Below are 15,722 nucleotides of genomic sequence, written 5' to 3' on the forward strand. Positions count from 1 at the left end.
TATCACATGAGTTTAAACCCTCCTAAGTGGCACTTGCAAACCTCCCTGTCAGGATTTGGAGCCCCTCCTACACAAGCTCTTGAGCCAGGTATGGAACTATCTCATCTTTGTATTCAAAGCCTCACAGGAAGTAATCCTGATTAGTGGAAACTGTTCCCTTTCCACATCATTTGAACATCTCCATTGAATCTAACCTCCACCCTCTCAGGAGGAGAGTGGAGCAGCTTCTCCTGTATCTTCACAGAACTAATGTCGCTCACTATCGCGCGAGGTTAGAGGATTTGATATGGAGGGAAAGGCTGCTTAGGCTGGGGCTGTTTTCCCAGGAGCATCGAAGGCTGAGAGGTGACCTTATAGAGGTTTATAAAATCATGAGGGGCATGGATAGAGTAAATACATAAGGTCTTTCTCTCAGGGTGCGGTGAAGGAGTCTAGAACTGGAGGGCATAAGTTTAGGATGAGAGGGAAAAGATTTAAAAAGTACCTAAGAGGCAACTTGTTCATGCAAAGGGTGTTGTGTGTATGGAATGAGATGCCAGAAGAAGTGGTCGAGGCTGGTACAATTACAGCATTTAAAAGGCATCTGGATGGGTATATGAATAGGGAGGGTTTAAAGGGATGTGGGCCAAGTGCTGACAAATGGGACTAGATTTACTTAGGATATCTGATTGACATGGACAGTTTGGACTGAAGGGTCTGTTTCCATGCTGTATATCTCTATGACTCTATTACAATCCTTGAGGTCATACTTTTCAACTTGCTACCTAAGTCCCTCTGCAAGACCTTATCACTCCGTGTCATTAATACCAATTTTGAACACAATCTCTGGCTGTTTACCCCCTCCCTTCAGAATATCCTATGCATGCTCAGACACATCTGTAACTCTGGCACCAAGAAGGCAACATACCATCCTGGAGCCTTGATTACAGCCTCAGAAATGCCTATCTGTGCCCCTTACTATAGAATCCTCTATTACTACTGCTTGTTCATACTTTAACCCTCCCTGCTGGATAATTGAGCCAGTCATGGTGCCACTGACGTAGCTGTTGCTGCTGCTTACCCCTGAGAGGCCATATTACCTGAAAATATATCTGTATGGCCACAGGGGACTGCCTGCCCACACTTACTCATCATCTTGGTGGTCAACCAACTCTTATGTCTGTGTAGCTTTTACTGGTGGCACGACCAGTTCACTAAACGTGCTATCCATGACATTTCCAATTTCATGGATGCTCCATAATTAGTCCATCTGCAGCTCCAGGTGCTCCATGCTGCAAATCAGGAGCTGAACACATTTCCTGCAGAAGTAGTCACCTTGGAAACTGGAAATGTTCCTGATTTCTCACATATTGCAAGAGGAGAATTCCATGGGGCTGGGTTCTCCTTCCATTTCAAACTTTATCGACTTAACTCAGCCTTATCAACTGCAGACATGTATCCAGGAACTGATTACACAACCGGAGCCACTTGTGACCATACTCAGGTCCCTCATTCCTACTGTCTACTGCTAGCAGCCTACAACCACAAAACGTACGTAACTTCTCTCTCTCTCTCCAAACATTCCTCACTCAGTCTGCAAACCTCCAGAGCTTTGCCCTTACATTCAGCTCCACACTCACTCTGACTGACCCCACTCTTCAGGTATTTATCCAACTGTTTACCCCAGGTTCAATCTGACGGACCCCGTTCTTCAGGTATTAATCCTGCTTCCACTGTTCACTCCCAGAACCACTCTGACTGACCCCGATTATTGGGTATTTAATCTGCTGCTACTGTTCACTCCCAGGTTCATTCTCCTTCATTCTGTTGCTGTTGCTGTTGCTGCTCAGACTGACCCTATTTCTGTCCACATCCGCACATTTTCAACAATTTAACTTTTTAACATTTCTTAAATTAGAATGTCAGACTATAAAACATAAACAAAGGATCTATTTTTAACCTAAATGCATTAATTAATTCATAATTCTGTTTTTTATTGGGGGGGGGGGGCGGTGGATTGTGTGGAGGAGTTGAATCACAGAATCTGAAGGGGATTGTTTCTTCTGTGAGTTAGTTGTGATGTCCTCAAGAAACATATGGACCCTAGATTGTCTGTCCTCACATTCTCTGAACTCAAAGATTGTCCACTGGTTTTTTTGTGACTTGAAATGTTGTCTTCTGTTAACCACTAAAGTATAGTTAAGTATGGTAACTTTAGTTTCCACAGACTCGAGGATCTTAATTGGTTGAGCAGAATAAGCAGTTGTTTTCTGAATACCCAGCACTTGGTACAATTTACCAGCCGTGCAGTTCTAAATTAGCTTGGTGTCAGATAATCACTGGAGTCAAGCTGCCGGCACTTTTTCCAAGAAATTGTCATTTTTAAATAGGAAAAAAGGTGTAAAAGTTTTATCTGCACATATCTGAGAACCTGATGATTTAGAAATCTAATTGCTCAATTCTGAACCTGCACTGAGCTTTATCATTTTGGGAGTACTCTTCATTATTGGTCAATCTCTCTTATTTTCAGACTGTGTGATGGTGGGAGGAGCGTACTTTACAATAATAGTTAAACAAGCTTCCACATTTCAATTCACTACATCAAGACAACAGAAGAAACTTTGTTTATCTTCAATTTTCCTATGCAATTTAACCCTACCTGAAATGAATAATGAACACTCAAGTCTCAGAAGGTAGCTTGACTTTTCACAATTAACCTCCTTTATAATTATGATGTTTGATGGTTTGATCTTAGGGTGTAATAACATGAATGCAACTTTGAAATAAAAGCAATTTGGATGATTTTTACTTCATAATTTCTTCCAATTTCTTGTTGTTGGCATATAAGCCTGTAAATGATACTTTGCAAGTTTTATTCTACGATCATTTACATTTCATCAGACACACTGCATTATTCTCATTCCTGAATGACATAGGCAATAGAGATTTAGTTGGGAAAATATGGCAAGATTTGGTAAAATTAGATTTTTGATGTCAAGGTAAAAATTGGTAGTTTCCCACCCAAGATTTGAACAGTGAGGTGAGAATCTCACAAGAGTGTGGCAAGAGGCAAATTTGCATTCATTTACATCTCATTAACTAATCTCAGCTCAGTTACATGTATTTTCTATTCTTCCACGTGGCAAAGAGAAACTAGATGATGACAATTCATGACATGGAAGCCTGGTCAGGTAATTGCTCCGCCTGGCCTCCATTTTGAAAAACAGTTCTCAAGTATTGGGGTTGGGAGGTTATGTAGCGGCTGTACAGGACATTAGATTAGTTTACTTACAGTGTGGAAACAGGCCCTTCAGCCCAACAAGTCCACACCGACCTGCAGAAGCACAACCCACCCGGACCCATTCCCCTACATTTATCCCTTCACCTAACACTACGGGCAATTTAGCATGGCCAATTCACCTAACCTGCACATTTTTGGACTGTGGGAGGAAACCAGAGCACCCGGAGGAAACCCATGCAGACGCGGGGAGAATATGCAACTCCACATAGTCAGTCGCCTGAGGCGGGAATTGAAACCGGGTCTCTAGTGCTGTGAGGCAGCAGTGCTAACCACTGTGCCGCTGTGCCACCATGCTGCCCATCAAGTTAGGCCTCTTTTGGAATATTGCATGCAATTCTGGTCTCCCTGCTATAGGAAGGATGTTCTGAAACTTGAAAAGGGTTCAGAAAAGATTTATGAGGTTATTGCTAGGGTTGGAGGATTTAAGCTACAGGGAAAGGCCGAATAGGCTGGGACTATTTTCTCTGGAGCATCAGAGGCTAAAGGTAATTTTGTGCAGGTTTATAAAATCATGAGGGGCATGGATAAGGTAAATTTTCGCTGGAGTGGGGAAAATCTAGACAGCACAGGTTTAAGGTGAGAAGGGAAAGTGTTAGAAGTGACCTAAGGGGCAATTTTTTCATGCAGAACGTGAATGTGTGTGTGTGGAATGAGCTGCCAGAGGAACTAGTGGAGGCCAGTACAAGTATAACATTGAAAAAACATCTGGATGGTATATGAGTAGGAAGGGTTTAGAGGGATTTGGGCCAATCACCAGGGAACAGTTGGACTGCAGGGTCTGTTTCGATTGTTTACAACTCTATGACGCTACAACATCTCAAGGTGTGGTTGGACAGCCACTTGGGACAATCACGGTTAGATGTTCCATATCACTACAGTCTGCGGAGTGGTCTACAGTCCAGCCCTGCAGATCCAGTGCAACTAGCTCTGGATTTGTGGTAAATCAGTCTGGAAGCTGCACAGAGATAATCAGGAGTCCAGTAGCCCAACAGTTCGGCCTGGCTGGCTGAGATCAGGGGGGTGGGGCGGGGGTAGGCAATGGTCAGTGGGCAATGGGGATCTGTTCATTGTATGTCAAAGAGGGCTGTCCAACCACAGCTGTGCCAGTTTTTCAGGTTGGACACAGCATACTGAGATGCAGAGGGGACAATAATTCTGAAGGGAGACAACTCGCTATACAAGGGTGGAAAACTGTACTGCAAGAGAGGACTGGGTTACTTCAGGACTGTGGAAGTCATTGATGTTCACAACCATCCTGGCGTTTTGGAGATATTGAAGCACAAGGGTTGGAAGGGCTAAGCTGCAGGAGGGGGCAAGGATAGGAGATGAAGACTTAAGTGAGAGTGTTGCATGGGATCATGTGGAAGCTCAGAACCTTTGGTATCGATGGGGATTGCAAGGAAGAAAGGAACATTCAGATTGTGGGATCACTTGATTATCTGGCTGTACCTGCTGTTCACTCTGCTGAGGGTTACCTATGTTACCTTTCATCCTCAATCAAATTGTAAATGTGCAATGGAAATGGAAAGTAGCTGCAACCCACACTTAATCAAAGACTTGCACAGGTTGAAGATATTTGTAATCCTAATCTCCTGCATGTGAAATGCATGCAGTGCTGAATTGTGTAGGACAAAAACCCTGGCCATGGAGCTGATACCCTTTTACCTTGAACTGCAAGTGTTTGCCAACATGTTTTTATATGAAATGCTCCCTTTCTTGGGTGATATGGGTTGGAAGAATGCCATTTTGCAAGTGCTGCAAAGTTTAAATAAGGTTCTCTATGTCTAAGGTTTAGGTAAATGTATTCCACGGCCCTGCTCTTTAGAGTCCCCTATGTCCCATTGAAAGGAGGGCTATGCTAAGCATAATTTATGTGAGATGCAAATTAGATTACCTACAGTGCAGAAACAGGCCTTTTGGCCCAACAAATCCACACTGACCCTCCGAAGAGTAACCCACTCTATCCCATTTCCTTCTGGCTAATGCACCCAACACTGTGGGCAATTTAGCAACGCCAATTTACCTGAATTGCACATCTTTGGACTTGTGGGAGGAAACCCACGCAGACACAGGGAGAATGTGCAAACTCCACATAAACAGTCACCCAAGGCTGGAATCAAACCTGGAACACTGGTGCTGTGAGGCAGCAGTGCTAACCACTGAGCCACCGTGCCACCCACAAATGCTCACTGCTCAGATAATTAAGGACGCATTCTGTTTCCTATATTCCCTACACAATCTCACTTGGACCATGGTGAATGGATCAAGCCACGATAGGCTCATTGTTGATGTTGCCATGATGCTATGAAGGTACAGAAAAATCAAGAAGCTACAAATGATCCCAAAAACCCAAGACTGACATCAACCTCCAGCAGGTGCCGAATACCCTCTACAAGCAAATGTTGCAGCTGAAAGTGCCCCCAATTGCAGAGAGATATAGGTGGAACAGTGTCTATCTATACTTTTTCTGCAGTTGAGTGAGGGATTTGTGGGACTGACTCCTTCTCTCAATCCTCAACTCATAAACATATTAATGTTGCCAGCAAAGTAATTTGTGCTCACAACATATGATTTTGCCTCCCCGTGCCAAGTTTGGTGCTGCAGCACGAGCAGTAGGTGATGTCAGCATTGCTGGCACATTCCAGGTGAAATACGCTACAGACCATACACAGGTCACAATGAGAACACCATAACAAAATGCAAACGTCATCAACAGAAAAGTTTCCATTTAGTAAATGTACAAGTTATCTGTCATCATCAGTACCACAATTTTGAAAACTATGCTAAGTGTGCTGGGAGCTACCATGGTCCATGAAAACATTCATGTTCCTATTTCATTTCAATGGTTGGACGCCTTCCAAGGCTAGTCACTGGAACACCAGGGACACTCTGCAACCATGGCTGATGAATCTTTTTTGGAACCATCTGACTGAGACTAAGTGTATATAAAATGCAGAACATTCTTCAACCAGGGCCTTTATGGAGAAATTGATAAACTGCCTGAAGATAGTTTCAATGCTTCAGTCAGTTGGGGACGGGGGGGTTTGCAGGACACTCCAGACAGAGAATACTGTATAATCTGAGCAGGCTGTGCTCTGCAGAACTCGAGCAGGCAAAGTGGGCATATGGTGGATGCAAAAGTGTGGCAGTGGCCTCCTGAGGAGGAAGATAAGGACAATCAGCAGGAGGAATACCATCTTTAGCATGATAGAGTCTGTCGCATTGGGCATAACAAGCCAAACAGAACTTATGTGACATCCAGCTCCAATAGATGTGGGTTAGGTGCAGTGATTACTCATTGACTGTAAATTTATTGTCACTGAAAGGCAAGCAATCCCTGTTTGTTTCCAGAAGCAAATGCAGCTTTTTTTGTTTGTTTTTCTTCACTTTTGTTGAATAAAAATGAACATTTTCAACTCATGGCTTTCCAGCATATGATGCTCTTACATTGAATAATGACAAGCTGTTACACTATGCTGGGTGTTAGGCAAAGAGTAACACTCGCATAAAAAAGGTTCCCATCTGGTATGCGCTAACGATGGGTAGCCTGCATAGCTTGATTCTTGTATCTGCTATTACTATGAAGTGTGATAGGGTGAGGTGCTTGACCTTAAGTCTGATGCTGAGTACTTCTATCATGGGTGAGTGCCCCATAGAGGCATGGTGCAAACATAATGAGGCGAGCAATGTAAAATTGCAAGAGAAAATTTATTCACATTCACAGTGCAGAACCCCCCATGATCCTCCCCAAAGTTCACACTTAGATGATTTTTGGAAAGAAAATCTATCTTATAATTCACATTAGTCTTCATGCGGAAGGTAGATAAAATAATTTAATTACTGCCCCTTACTGTCTGCCACTTTTAGAAAATGTCACTGTGTTTGAAACATTACCCTTACTGGTAGGGGGATTTGGATCTTTGGACCCAGGCCTCAGTAATTATGACACATGTTTAAAACAGGAATAGGAAAAAGAAGATATGAGGGATCAATTGCCAATAAATTTTGAGGAAACAAATGAAGCTTTAGTTAAAAAGGTATAAATTCATTCTGCTGAAAAAGTTTGTAACTCTGACACTGAGAGAAATTTTATTCAAATAAGACTGTGGTACAGTGGCTCAGTGCCTAGCACTGCTGCCTCTCACACCAGGTACCCAGGTTCAATTCCAATCTTGAGTGACTGTCTGTATGGAGTTTGTACATTGTACCCGTGTCTGCGTGGGTTTGCTCTCGGTGCTCAGGTTTCCTCCCACAATCCAAAGATGTGCAGCTTAGATGAATTGATTGTGATAAATTGTCCATAGTGTTCAGGGATGTGTAGGTTGGATGCATTAGTCAAAGGATAAATACAGGGGGATGGGTTACTCTTCAGAGGGTTGGAGTGGACTTGTTGGGCAGAAGGGCCTGTTTCAACACTAGAGGGATTGTTCTTCTTTGAAGAAGGATTTAAATGATTCATATTTGTAGACCAATTTAGTTTTCCATTATCTATTTTATGTAGCCATCTAACACATTGGTCTGCAACAGATACATGTTTGTATGATTTCATCTCCAACATAAATAATCTGGTAATATCAAAGTCCTATGTCACAAAACATTTCCTAGGACATGTAAGTAACATGAATGTCTTCAAAATTAAGATTTTAAAAGGGGTAGGAAAATGTTGTTCTCAAGAAACATTTTTTTGACGAGATGTGCCACTGTAAATCAGTAAATTTGTATTAAGGGAACCTAATCTCGACATTTCACATAATGAGAATTAACAACTCAAACCTAGCACATTATGCTTGAACAAATTACTGTCTTGTACATTCACTGAGGGTCATTTATTACAGACACCACTAAAGGAAACAGTATTATCTTTTGCAGTGCCAAGTTCTCATCCATCGATAACTGGAACAATCCCAATAGTCTGCATATTTTCACTGTTCTTTTGCATATGTTATTTACAAATATTTATCTAAATCCCTTCTAGATAATGTTTGTTATTACTTGCATCAATAATTATTCCTGACAAAGCATTTTACACTCTAATAATCAGCAGAGTGAAAAAATTCCAATCACTACCTTCTCAAGGCATTAAATGCTTGACTTGCCAGAGATGTTGACATCCTGTGAATATGTTTTTTTAAAAGTCCTCAGTCTACATAACTCTTTTTATTGCATATATGTTTAATATAATCATGTGCAAGGACTGCATTCAATATTCCAAAAGCTGTCAATAATGTCCTGTAGAAATTTATCCCCATACATTATATCTAATATTTCCATTTGTCAAGATGATATAGAAGAATCTTGAAATATCAGATATTGTTAACTTTTCACTCCAAAATGTGCTTTTTTCAAATAAATTTGCTGCAGCTAAATAATGACAATAGATGTGAATTCAATCATTGTCTGACAAAGATCTGTGTGGGATTTGTGGAAGGTCACACTATAGAATGTGAAAGAAATTTCAAGCAGAGAGGAAAATGTAACAGGAAGAAATAATGAGGAGTTGACTTTCCCCTCTCCGCAGAAAGCAGCATCTTGAAGAGCTTTTGCGTTTTGACTTGCAAGAATAGATTCAAATGCGAGAGCAATACTCTTCCATGCTTGTCAGTGACTGAATTCCCTAAAGTTTGCATTGGTCTGCTGTAAGGTTGACAGTACCCTTGCATTGCAGGCAAAGCAAAGAAGGAATTCTGTCATTTTGAATGATGCCAATCACCCATTGCCAGAAGAATCAGAGTAAAAGAGTTACAATCAACCTGCAAATCAGAAAATTTCATAATCGACTGTTCAATTACCAACCTCAACATTTTTGGTCATCTTCACGACAATGGTCGCACGATTCAACTATTTGTTTTTCATGAACAATTCAGAGACTGATTTTTTTCTTAACTTTTATCTTTTTAGACTGACCTCATTTCTAATCTGAATGTACTTTGCACTACTAGTATTTAATAAAGTCATTCTTCTTGTTAATTCACACATTCCTGGTTAAACGGGCTCCTTTTAAACAAAAATAGAAATTTGGGACAGGGAAACATGTATCCACAAGTCAAAAGATCCTGATAAATTTAACCTTGTTGCGACCAACAGAGGGGGCGGGTGAGAAATCTCAGGAAAGCAGTTCACCCCTCATCACCCGAGAGCTAACAAGTTAAGTTATTGTTCGAGGTACTAGCACAGATATTTAGGCCAAGCTCCTACCCACATCCCACCACTGCCAAAAAAAAGACACTTATTAGCAATCTATGATTTCTAATCCCAGATCTGTTCCATACTTGTGTTGCCATATATCCTTTAAAACCCTGTATGCTTCAACGTTTTAACAATATTCATTAGAAATGTCTTTTTTGTCTCTTATACAATTTCTTCTGAAAATAGATATAAAACATTTATCCAATAGGTACGATCCCCAATAACATTACCAAACTGATTTATGATCTGGCTAGGTACCAGTAACTTTTGTTTTCCTTTTTAAAGTAGAAAAGTGTTTGAGTTCTGAATAAGAGAATAAAGCCACAAAATATCAATATTTGAGCAAACAAACTAAACTTTACCAGACACAATTTGAAAAGTAAAAGAGTCTATGATAAGATGAAGTCTTGGCATCCATGGGCCATGCATTCTTGGACAATGTCACAGGTGGCAATTTCCATGAACAGCAAAAATGCCAACTGCACATGGGTAATGCATGATATTTTCACAGTTCAGCCACTGATTCCCAAAAAAACCATGGATGAGCAAACATTAGTGCAGTAGCGGACAAACATTTCATAATAAGTATGACATGAAAATTTGCAAAGGGCAGGCATGCTTTACTGTATATATTTGTTATGATTCCTGGACAGATTGCCAAGTTGATGTTATGATCTAGTTCAGTCTTGAAACTTATTTCAAAATAAACTAAGTATGATTTTAGGTAGATTTTAAGAGAGATTCCACTCTTAAAAAAAAAGTTTGCCACATGAAGTTTGAACGTTAACACAAGTTACAACATATACATATTGTGTCCCAATAATATATTACCTGGGAGGTTTGTTGAGGCAGGTAAACTCATGATCTCTAAAAGATATGTTGGGGAGCAATTGAAATTTCATTACATTCAAGTCTGGAAAGTGGGGTTAGTGTAGATAGGTAACATGGACTCAATGGGCTGAAGGTCCTTTCATGTGTCCTGTGACTCTATGTCCTCGATTTACCCAGGGATAAACTGTGGTCAAATGTCACACATCAAACAGCAAATGCTGCTATAACAGCAATGCCCCCAGTTATCCATGACACTGTGGGTCACCTAATCTCATTGAAACTGCATCTCCTCTACAAGGGATTACAATCTTTCCCTTTCAAAGATATAGTTTTGGATGCCCCTTAAAAGCCACTTTGTCCTGGACTGCCTCGACTACAGCTCGTTTGCCGGTCATTCAGTCTCTTTTCCTGGGACCGCACTGCCTGGATCTGGAACACACATTCTAATGCCTTCTGACAGGCACAATTTCAGTCTGTACACAAAAAGCTAGCTTCGCCAAGCTGCTTCAGGTTTTCTGGAATAATAATGTTTCTCAGCTGCACCAAGCAAATACTACTTGTGCACTTTCTTCATCCCAACTCTCAGCTGTACTGAATTATGAATGGTTCAGAAGTTGAATCTGAGGCTCCATGAATCCTCGGGCTTTTCTTCAACCCTATCCCCAACATGTAGCTACAGCTACTGGTGTTTCAGTCCTTCTCTGATCCCTAACTCCAGTGTGAACCAGGGCAAATACATCTGTCATAAGTGTATATAGCTTGAGCAGCTTTAGCTCTGAACGTATAAGCTGCCAAACTACAAACACTGTAACACATCAGGTAGAGGAATTTTACTGCGGTATACAGGCTATGATACCAATATGGGTAGCAAAAAGGAATTTAGTGTAGTAAGAGACAGTAGGAGATTGTTCCCTGCAGCTATGAGTGAAAATCCTGAACGTTATATTGTGTGCCTGGTTCCAGGATTCAAGGCAATTGTTCAGTACTGGAGAGGAATGATCCATTTGTCATGGCCCTGATAGATATCAGGGAAATAGATAGAACATAGAAAGAGATTTTAAAACAAATTGGAGATCTGAATTTTGTGAGCCGAATTTCAGGCATGATGTATTTAAATTACAATTATTGTTATTATGAACATTTACATTACACTTTTGATTATCCTAGCTATTACAATTTACACAGAAGGTGACCAAAATAAAGCAATCTAAGAATTCTAAGAATTCCATCTCACCTTTTAGCTGAGTTTAACCACATGAGAAAACAAGCCATGATACTCTTTAATATTTTGACTTCAAGAAAGAAATATCACAGACATGGATAATCAAGAGTGTGTCAATCCAGCTGTAATGTAAATGCTCACAAAATTATGATCTCCAATGTGTTTTAAAATCTTTGGGAAAAAAGTGCAAATAACCTTCAAATCCTCATCAACTGAAAGAATAAATCAATTTATTGATTCATGCAGTGGGAGTTTGCAAATCTGCATGTGCTTAGGTGTGGCTGAAAACTGCTTTCATTGTTTTGAGAAAGAGGAAAATTATAGAGCTTCGGTTCAAGCTGTTAAAGCATTGTTGTTTACTTAGTTTTCTAAGAAGACATTTGTTGCACAAAGCAAAAATAACAATCTAACAGTCAAATGTCACCATGTTATTGTGAAATGTGTATTCTTTAAAATATATTTTGCTCACAATTTTACAAGTTAGCCAATTTGTCTTGCCGATGGAGAAGGGTCAGACCTCAAAATTTCCATCAGGCATGACCTGAATCCATCCTAATTTCAGGAACCAGGCCTCAAATAGGAAGTCACCTAATGCTGAAGACGCAGATGATGTGATACTGCTACAGGGTACAGGCTAAAGTATAATTAAGAGGTGGCAGCCCATATAGAGGGCAGAAATGATCTGAAAAGGAAATAATTATTTTCAGTTGCGCTCTTGGACTCTAGCTAAGGTTTTCATCAGGTGAATGTTTGGAGCCTTTATAAAGTAGGCAGTGATAGTAATAGTACTAAGCTCTTTTGCTCCAATTAATAAACCTGTGGACTCATTCCAGGATCTTCCAAGTCCCCTGATGGTTCCTGAGGTCCACAATAGTTTCAGTGAAAGGAAACAAAATTGGATTTTCTTTTGGTACCTTGCCTCTTCTCTGTTACTTACAAGTAGTGGAATGGCACCCAATTTCCTTACTGGGGCAGTGAGAAGAAAATCTAAGTTGGAATGAGGATATGACAGTCCAGTTGGGTGACAGGAAGTAAATGTAGGATCAAGTTGTAAAATATAAACTTCAATTTAATTCAGATGATTTGCATTGAATATATATAATTTTGAAATAATGAACATTAACGTACAATGTCAGGTTAGACTAGATGGAGGACTTCAGGATGGAACTACTACTTCCTTGGACTAATCAGAATTTTATGAGATGCCATGGTTTCCCTCTAAAATAGCTAAAAGGTCTGGAATGAAGGAGTCAGCCCACAATCCCCATGGCTGGGAGTACTTTAATTGCTTTAGGTGAGACTTTCATCCCTGCCTTAAAAGGATGTTCTGCCTTGAAGAATTGCCAGCACTGATAGCTGATAGCTGATAGCTCTACAATCCAGAGGCACTAGTCAGAAGGGCTGGCCTACAAGCAGTCTAATGAAACCCAGCAAATTCTGTGGTCAGAAGTTCTCTGCACAGGACTTCTTCACACAATTGAAGATGGACACATTCCCAACACTTATCAGCATAGCAAAATAACTGATATCAGAAGATCTACAGATAGCCAAAAGACCCACTTAATGCCTAATGTGAAAGCCCTAAACACCGATTTTCCCATCTGAGAGATATTAGCCAATGATAGACAAAAATTGTGATATCATCTGTGGGCCAGCATGAGAACAACAGGAACATAGGAAGATAGGAAATAGGAGCGGGAGTAGGCAAATCATCCCTTCAAACCTGCTCTATCATTTACTATGATCATGGCTGATCTTATCCTGATCTCAATTCCACTTTCCTGTCTGTTCCCCATCGTCCTTTGTCCTGCTTTTCATTGGAAACATATCTATTGCGTAGCTATTTATGTGCCACAATGATATTCATAGCTAGAAAATGGGTGTCAACCCCAATGTAATAATCTGTTCACAATGACCAAATAACCAACGTGTAGCAGAAACAACCTCTTTTAGATCAGTAATTTAAGCAATCAGCAAAAGAAAACACAAAGGAAAATACCCCCAACAAATTTGCTGCATGTCCTTTGTCTTACATGGATTGGTGTAATGATGTAATAGTTATTAGGTTTCATTGCTTTCTTAACCACAGGCTGAATATTTTTCACGGTTCCATTATACCAAAACTTGACATCTCTTAATTGTGTCAGGTGGGTTGAGATACTTTGAGATGCATTGTTGTTCATTTAGTCAGTTGCTGTTTTAGAGATCTGTGTAAGAAATAGCTGCTTACTTTGTTCACTTGTCTATTGGGTCTTGGTCAAGTCATATCTTGACTGTGTGACTTTTCTAGGAGAAAGTGAGGACTGCAGATGCTGGAGATCAGAGCTGAAAATGTGTTGCTGGAAAAGCGCAGTAGGTCAGGCAGCATCCAAGGAGCAGGAGAATCGACGTTTAGGACATGAGCCCTTCTTCAGGGATCCTCTCCATTCCTGAAGACGGGCTCACGCCTGAAACATTGATTCTCCTGCTCCTTGGATGCTGCCTGACCTGCTGCTCTTTCCCAGCAATACATTTTCAATGTATGTGACGTTTCTCCCTGTTTTGAATAACTCCATGACTTTACCATCGCTATCTCTGTAATCCCAATCTCATAACCCTCTTGCAGCCACATTCATGTAATTCTGACCTCTTGAAAATTTCCAATTTTTATTGCTCCAGCATTACTGTCAGCTGCCTAGGCCCCGAGCTGTGGAACTCTGTCCCTAGTTGTTCCTTTAAAATGTTTTTTAAAACCTACCACTTGGTTCAATTTTTAGTAATCAGTCCTAATTTTGCTTTATTTGGCTCAGTATCTAATTTTGCTATGTGATGCTGCTGCTGAGTGCCTTGAGACATTATACTCTGCTATATCGAGAGAAATTATTATTGTTGAATTGTAGGTCAGTGAGCAAATCATTATGTGTTTGCAGGGAAAATCTATCCTCTGTTGAACATTGAAATCATTCTGCAGGAAATGAGAATTTGTGTGCATATGTATCAACAAGGGACACACATGCATAAATTTTACTAGTTCATACGTTTGGTTGAAAACCATGAGTTTTACAGTGAGTGCAGAAAATGCAGAGATGTGGTATTTTACTTGTTTTGTATAACTAAAACATAGTACCATAGCTTTACTATGAAACAGCACATAAGAATCATTAGAAAGTTTCATAGAGACGTCAAACAGGAACTTGGGGACAAGTATAGTTGTGTGGCATCTAATGTGCAAAAGCACAGTTAACCAATAACTAATTAAACTACCCTTTCTTCTCACTCCGGCATTTGTTACGCCAACTGAAAATACAGGGGATTCATTATGTAGCAGTAATGATGACAGAAAAGTAATTGGTGACAGTACACTTCATTGTAAATGATCTCACTAATCGTCAAATTGATTCCAATTAATCCTGAAATGCTCTAGAATCAAGTCAAATATGGATGCTTTCATTCTCAAAGGTGACATAAACATCACAATTATATTGGTTATAACTAAGAGTTCTGAAAGCTGAAAGTGTTACATATGAGATAGAGTTGACAATGTCACAATGTTCACATACGGTTTCTCTACATTTAATGCAACTGATCTTGTTGAAAGTTCCCTTTAGGTGTTTGTATTTGAGTGTGTCGGCCTTTGTGAGTCTGAAAATGAAAAAGCAAAGTGTCATAGCCAGCTCTTCACTGCACTGCAAAGTTAATCAGGATAAAACAGAAAGTGGTGGAGATATGGTGTAAGGGCAATTACAATGCAATTAGGCAATTTTTAGGATGCATAGAATAGGGTAGCAAAATACAGGTGATGGGGACATTCAAAATGTGGAGCTGGTTTAAGGAAGAGATATTGTGTGTCCTTGATAGGTGTGTCCTTGTCAGGCAGAGAGGAAGTGACAGGGTAAGGGAAATGTGGTTTACTGCAGAAATTGCATCTCTTGTTAAGCAGAAGAGGGAGGCTTATGTGACAATGAGACAAGATGGTTCAGATGAGGCGATCGAGAGTTACAGATTAGCTAGGAAGTTGTAAAGAATTTTAAGAAGAGCAAAGAGAGGACATGAGCAGTCTTTAGCAGGTAGATTAAAGGAGAACCCTAAAGCTTTCTATAGGTATGTGAGGAATTAAAGGCTGACTAGGGTAGGAATAGGGCCAGTCAAAGACAGAAGTGGGAAGTTGTGTGTGGACCCCGTGGAGATCAGAGGGGTGCTAAACAAATATTTCTCATTGGTTTT

General features: G+C 40.3%; 1 protein-coding gene across 3 annotated transcripts in view; it reads right to left on the reverse strand.

The window, feature by feature from the left end:
• The window catches only part of tenm1 (teneurin transmembrane protein 1), an 833,960-nt gene that overhangs the window by 248,496 nt on the left and 569,742 nt on the right, over positions 1-15,722 (reverse strand). Inside the window, exon 6 of one of the 3 annotated variants that reach the window (XM_060832119.1) lies at positions 6,343-6,359. The exons of the other annotated variants lie outside the window; for them this stretch is intronic. Within the exon in view, the coding sequence (XP_060688102.1) occupies positions 6,343-6,359 (17 nt within the window). The remainder of the gene's footprint in view (positions 1-6,342; positions 6,360-15,722) is intronic. 3 annotated transcript variants of the gene reach the window in all.

The sequence above is a fragment of the Hemiscyllium ocellatum genome, chromosome 11 (assembly GCF_020745735.1).
Source record: "Hemiscyllium ocellatum isolate sHemOce1 chromosome 11, sHemOce1.pat.X.cur, whole genome shotgun sequence".
Lineage (NCBI taxonomy): Eukaryota > Metazoa > Chordata > Chondrichthyes > Orectolobiformes > Hemiscylliidae > Hemiscyllium > Hemiscyllium ocellatum.